Here is a 2762-nt window from a genome sequence, read left to right as displayed (position 1 = left end):
GTAAAATGATTGCTAATGTCATATCATATGGAAGCTCTTTTGCCATTGCAATCACCTCCGCCTTGTACGGTGACCATGAATCTTTTGATCTTTTTCCCCTCCCTTTTGGTGATAAATAGTTGAAAGTGCCAATGTCAATTCTTGACAAGGGATTTTACTTGTGATTGGAAATATATCACTATTCGACTGTGGTAAAGGTTGATGCTATAAGCATGAGATATCAAAAGGCGGGAAAAGTTGTTAGTAGACGCAAGGAAAATTACCAAGGGAATATTTTCAAAATTCACCACAACACTGAGTGAAGCAAAAAAGAAGAGACTAGAATTACTTTGTTAGCTGTGGAGAAGATCAATTCTTCCTAATAATACAATCTAAACATTACATTCCAAACAATACCCTTAATTAATTACCATAATGACTTGTAATTAATATCCATTATTTGGCATGCTGCTACTTACATTCAAATCAGGATGATAACCAAAATGCTGCTGATGATTATAATGGTGATGGTGATGACTATAAGATGACATTGAACTACTACTCTCTCCACCTTGATGATCTAATTTCTCATTATTATTATTATTGTTATTCCTAATTTTTTCTTCATCATTATTGTCCTCGTCTTCATCATATTCTTCTTTAGCCACTTTCTCCGACCCCAACATTTCAACACTAGGCCTATATTGGGGTTGGTACTCACAATAGGTAGGTATTGAACTTGTCATTCCAGCAGCATCTGCTGGAACGACGGATGGCAGCTTGGAAAGTAGTGCTTCCAAGCTGCTCATTGAAGGCGTTATCTTCATGTGTTGATGATGATTGAGATGTTCGTAGAATTCAGCTGGTGCCGGAGTTGCTGCTAAATTGGCTTGTAAGTGCCACGCGTCGGGTGGCGCGCCATAACCGTCCATCTTGAAAGGATATGCTGAGGAAGATGGATGTGGCAGTAGAACTCCTGGAATGCTTTCTATGTAGCTAAACTTCTTTCTTAGTAGCACCACATAGCTCAGGTCTTCTATGACCTATATAATTAGTCGGCCCAGTAAGCTTCAACAATATGTATGACTACAAAGAAAAAAAAAAGGACCTATGTAGTCCATCATACATATTAGCTGATGTGTTTATGTTATGTGCCGGCATTATAAATAATTTCTAAACTAGCAGTGCGATCTGATAACGCTAAAACTCTTTACACCACCAGTGCACATAAAATAAACTTTTATATAGTGTTGGTTTTAAGGGTTTTTGAGTGGGGTGGGTGAGTAGGGTAGAGGGATAAAGAGATTATACCTTATGAACAGCTCCTAACTGAATGACACCTTCTCTAACAGCAATCAAGGCTATAGTCTGAAAACAACAAAGGATAAAGCAACCATTTGATCCAAGAATCCTAACTGAAATATAATGTTATAGAATGTGGTCATGACTTTTTTACCTTTATACCAGAACGGAACTGAGCTTCCCAAGTTCTTGGGTGCTGTTGGAAAAAGAAATAGAAAAATGAATAAGAGACAAAATAAAAAGTATGGAAAATTAATAAAGATATACATATATTTAAGCTTAGAATATGTACTTACAGAATCAGCAGAGTTGTGCCATGCAGATAAGAAATTGATTTCTTGTTCATTAGGTTCTTTATAGATCCATTTATGACTGTGATCTGCTGCTACTTTTCCAATTATACTGCAAAAATAAAGAAAAAAACCTTGGAATAATTGAAAGGTACAGAAGGAAATAAAATTTTGCATATTGTTATTTTGTTATATACCCTTCTCCATAGTTGTAGATTTCATGGGACATCTTGAAAAAAAGCTCAGGTTGTAATCCTTGATATTCTCCATAATTATTAGTAGAAGATCCTTGACATTCATTATTCCCATTCATCTCTGCTGTTGATGCTGCAAAATTGCAAAAACCATCTTCCCATACCAATATCCTATCATTTTATTATACCAAAAATAAAAATAAAAATAAGCTAATATTCCCATCTATCTAGCAAAAGAAGAAGAAGAATTGATATATCATATATATATGAGCAAACATTTACCAGTTTCTTCTATTCCCTCTTGACCTATCATATGCTCCTCCTTGACTATCCCACCTAATTCAAAAGAAATACAATTAGCATTATATATGTGACTTGTGTTTATGAAAATGAATTAATTGAAATAGCCGATTTCAGATATCAGATGGTTAAACAAAAAAAGGTTAATAACTGAACGAAAAGTATACTTGGGAGGAGGATAGTTTCTGGGCAAGATTCTCCAAAAGACAGCATAAACCCATTGAGAATTTTCATGAATACACAAACTTCTTAGAGAGTGTTGAAGAAGATGAGTAACTGCTAAAGAGCTAAGTTGTTCTTCCATTTGGAATTAATATTTTAACACAATTAACTTCTTTCCTTTGACACTTGAAAGAAATAGTGCTTCTCTCCTATAATAATTTGTTTGTGTTAAGAGAAGCAAAGACATAACACCCTTTATTACTTTATATAAGGACACCACCAAAGAAATAGTATCACATTTATAAATTATACCTCTTCCCTTCTTTCTCTCTCATATATAATTATTATAATTATAATGAGAGAAAAGAAGGTGTTTTCAAGATTTTACCAAAATGGACTGCAGAAGGCCCCACGCTTTTGCCTGCCCGGTTTCCAATAATCTCTTTTCCAAACCCCTCCATTCAAAAAAAGATACATATATTGATGCTGTAATAAAATTTATATCATTAATGACAGTCCGATGCACAAAGGATTT

The 2762-nt window shown here is 34.4% G+C and overlaps 1 protein-coding gene across 1 annotated transcript; it reads right to left on the bottom strand.

The window, feature by feature from the left end:
* Nucleotides 1-299: 299 nt before the first annotated feature.
* LOC107796713 (uncharacterized) lies at nt 300-2497 on the bottom strand. Its single transcript, XM_016619509.2, has 7 exons — nt 2233-2497; nt 2048-2101; nt 1769-1936; nt 1578-1683; nt 1436-1477; nt 1291-1347; nt 300-1022 (listed from the first exon to the last, which is right to left on the bottom strand). The coding sequence occupies exons 1-7, from the start codon at nt 2367-2369 to the stop codon at nt 426-428; spliced, it is 1161 nt and encodes a 386-aa protein (XP_016474995.1). The 5' UTR covers nt 2370-2497; the 3' UTR covers nt 300-425.
* Nucleotides 2498-2762: the final 265 nt, after the last annotated feature.

This window comes from Nicotiana tabacum, chromosome 24 (genome assembly GCF_000715075.1).
Source record: "Nicotiana tabacum cultivar K326 chromosome 24, ASM71507v2, whole genome shotgun sequence".
Lineage (NCBI taxonomy): Eukaryota > Viridiplantae > Streptophyta > Magnoliopsida > Solanales > Solanaceae > Nicotiana > Nicotiana tabacum.
This window is presented reverse-complemented; position numbering and strand designations above follow the sequence as displayed.

Excerpts from the sequence above, each read along its gene's own strand:
- LOC107796713 (XM_016619509.2), bottom strand. The coding sequence starts at position 2,369 with ATGGAAGAACAACTTAGCTCTTTAGCAGTTACTCATCTTCTTCAACAC. Across the intron at positions 1,937-2,047 it reads AGAGGGAATAGAAGAAACTG|GATATTGGTATGGGAAGATG; the intron begins GTAAATGTTTGC and ends ATAAAATGATAG. Across the intron at positions 1,023-1,290 it reads AGTTAGGAGCTGTTCATAAG|GTCATAGAAGACCTGAGCTA; the intron begins GTATAATCTCTT and ends CTAATTATATAG.